Genomic DNA, 3380 nt, shown 5'->3' on the forward strand with positions numbered 1-3380 from the left:
CACTGGGGTGTCACGCTAGAGAAGCCATTCTTCACGGACTGTCATCTCTTGCCCACGTCTGACTATGAATCAAGTCCCCACCACTGGGTTTCTATTCAGTCACAAAAACCTGGATAGACAAACTAGTCTGTTCCCTGAGCCCTTCTGCCTTCCCTTGGTGACCTTCAAACTATCTTCTTTTGAACCCCCAGGTTCAGCCAAGAGTGCTGAGAGCCAGACTGAGAATCAGAGGAAAGATGAGCAATCCTCGGCCTTTGGAGGAGGTGGGCTGGGTGCAGTTTGGGGGAGAGGGGTGGAAGCATCTGGATAGAGAGAAGGTGAGGAGCTTAATGTTTCAGAGATAGTGGAAAGGGTGAAAAATCATGATGTGGGTTCAGAGCTAGAAGGTGCTCTGTGATCATTCAGATGGAGAAAAAAACACAGAGATGGAAACCAAGCTGGGATGGGGGGGCCTGCTATATCTGTCTTGACAATCAAATTCTTATCACTAAGGTTGATAGTGAGGATAAGAGAAGAAATTTTGACCCCAATACCCTTCTTCCTCAGACAGGACAAGGTGGGATCTCAGTATTGGCCTCAGAAATTCTGAGACCTTTTTATATGAGAGAATGATGCTCAGAACACTCTTGGGAAGGACAGAGAGAGAGTCAAAGCCACCAGTATGCTAGCTGGAAGGGACCCTCACAATTCCCCATAAACACACTCATTGTCTGTGTTTGAAAACTAAGGCTCAGGTGGGAGCAGTGACTTGCCCAAGTTCACACAGAGCTAAAACAGAGCCAGATCCCAGGTTAAGTCACCAGATTCAGCAAATAAAAATAAAGGATGCCCACTCGAATTTACATTTCACATTGACAACAAATAATTTTATAGTATAACTATATCCCATACTATATTTGGGATGTACTCATACTAAAAAAAAAAAAAAAAAAAAAACCAACAACACTTTTTTTTTTTTTTAATTTGAAATGTGATTGGAACTGGGCATCCTGTATTTTACCCTGCCACCCAAACCCCAGGCCTCTTTGGACCACATCCTCTGCTTCTCCTTGACTTCCTCATCCTTTTGATGATTTTTGTCAACTCTTGGCCCAGGAGGTATACGACATGTCAGGCGCCCGCTTAGCCCTGACACTGTGCGTCACCAAAGCACGGGAAGGTTCGGAGGCAGACCTGAATGCTCTGGAACGCATGTTCCGGCAGCTGGGATTTGAGAGCACCATGAAGAGAGATCCCACCGCCCAGGTACTGTGCTGCCAGCCCCAGGCCAATGAGGGAGAGGGCTGGACCAGAAGGTGGGCTCTGGGGCCACCCTTGAGTCTGGCCATTCTTCTCACTCCAGCAATTCCAGGAAGAGATGGACAATTTTCAGCAGGCCTTGGATGCCCGGAATGACCCCGTCAGCTGTGCTTTTGTGGTGCTCATGGCACATGGGTTAGAAGGTCGCCTCAAGGGGGAGGATGGACAAATGGTGGAGCTGGAAAACCTTTTCGAGGTTCTGAACAACAAGAATTGCCAGGCCCTGCGAGGCAAGCCTAAGGTGTACATCGTGCAGGCCTGTCGAGGAGGTGGGGGCAAAGCCAAGAACACGGCGTTTGTGTTCCTAATCCAGCCTAACCCTAGATCCAGAGCCCCAGCTAAGCCTTGGTTTGCCACTGTGTCTCATGATGACCTCCTTTCCCCATCTTTTTCTCTGACTTTCCTCTTCTTGATGTTTCAGAACAAAGGGACCCCGGTGAAACAGTAAGTGGAGGTGATATTGTGATGATCACAAAGGACAGTCCCGAGACTATCCCAACGTACACGGACATCCTCCACGTCTACTCCACCATAAAGGGTATGAGCTCCCACCTGACATGGGGTGGCCTCCTGCTCCTCCTCCATGCACACCACTTCTGACCCCTGACCCCTGAGCTCCTCCAAGACCCACCCTTTTCCACAGCCTCTTGCACCACACACACCAACCCTCCCACTCCCGTTGGAGCTCTCCTGAGCCCTCTTCTCTGGAATCCTTAGGGTACATCGCGTACAGACACGACAGAGAGGGCTCCTGCTTCATCCAGACCCTGGTTGATGTGTTCACAGAGAGGAAAGGACCCATCCTGGAGCTTCTGACAGAGGTGAGTTGGGACAAGTTACCTGGAACCCTCTCCCAGCCTCAGCAGGGAGGCTGAGCCTCTTCCAAACCTGTCTGCGTTTTCCCCCTCTCCTGCCCCCAGCCCCAAATCCAACCTAGGTCCCAACACAGAAACTAGGACACCCACATCCTAGCAATGAGTTTCCCTAAAGCAAGAAATTCCAAATGTCAGAGTATGTGAGATAATTTAGATGAAATACAGATACATTTCTGTAAACAAAAACTATAGGCTTAATCATTGGTTGAACAAACTTTTTTTTCTTCTAATGGTTATATGCTTTTATGGTAGATTAGAAAAAACATAACAAGAATGTCCAACCAATGATTCCATAAAGATTATGGCATAGGATGAGGCAATAAAGGTCTCCCATTTTAGGACATGCAAACCCACCTCCCTTGTTCTCTAACCTTCTCCCTATAAGCCCACCACACCAGCTCCCCTAGGGACCCAACTCCAAGCTGACCACACCTCTTGTTGCAGGTGACCCGGCGGATGGCCGAAGCAGAGCTGGTTCAGGAAGGAAAACCAAGGAAAGTGAATCCCGAAATCCAAAGCACCCTTCGGAAACGGCTCTATCTGCAGTAAAAGCAGAAAGGGCAGGGAGAGGTTGTCTTTCAAGTGCTCTCTCTGCCCCATGGATATTTAGAGGCAGCTCTCACCATTCCCCTAAAATCTTCTCTTCCCAAGGCCAAATGGCACCCAGCCCCTTTCATCACACCCCTCATGCAAGTCCTCTTTCTATCTGTCCCTGTCATTCTTAAAGCAAGCCAGCCAAAACATAGCACAAGGCACAGCAATAACATTAACATTCACCTCCCTCAGGCTGGAATCTCCACCTCTGTTAATACAACCTAAGAGTATATTCACTTATCCTAGGTTCTGTTCCTATCTTCCATTGAAACCTTTTTCTTTCTCCCATTAATTATACCTATGCAAATGTAACTGGATAAACCTCACTGATCAACCAATGCCCACTTACCACTTCCCACCCCAATCAAACTTCCACTGGATCTTGAATCTCACTTGGAGTTATAACCTCCTCCTGAGAACCATATCCATTTCCATCTTCCAGAGATTCCCTCCCAACCCCTGGAAAATTAGTAAAGCAAGAATCATTCTCTCCTTTCAAGACTCTTCTTCCTTGGCAAGCTGGTAACTTGACATCATTCTCCTTTTAGCTCATGAGCTCTCTCTGGCTGATAGAGATGTTTCATCCTTTTTCTGAGTTTCTCTCTACTAACT

At 47.7% G+C, this 3380-nt stretch overlaps 1 protein-coding gene across 1 annotated transcript; it reads left to right on the forward strand.

Annotated features, from left to right (window-relative positions):
- The first annotated feature begins 236 nt into the window (after positions 1-236).
- On the forward strand, positions 237-2723 carry CASP14 (caspase 14). The gene is made up of 6 exons (XM_032412093.1): positions 237-263; positions 1096-1245; positions 1343-1568; positions 1721-1837; positions 2017-2120; positions 2619-2723. Exons 1-6 carry the CDS (start codon positions 237-239, stop codon positions 2721-2723), a joined length of 729 nt encoding a protein of 242 aa, XP_032267984.1.
- Positions 2724-3380: the final 657 nt, after the last annotated feature.

The sequence above is a fragment of the Phoca vitulina genome, unplaced genomic scaffold, assembly GCF_004348235.1.
Source record: "Phoca vitulina isolate PV1807 unplaced genomic scaffold, GSC_HSeal_1.0 scaffold13, whole genome shotgun sequence".
NCBI lineage: Eukaryota > Metazoa > Chordata > Mammalia > Carnivora > Phocidae > Phoca > Phoca vitulina.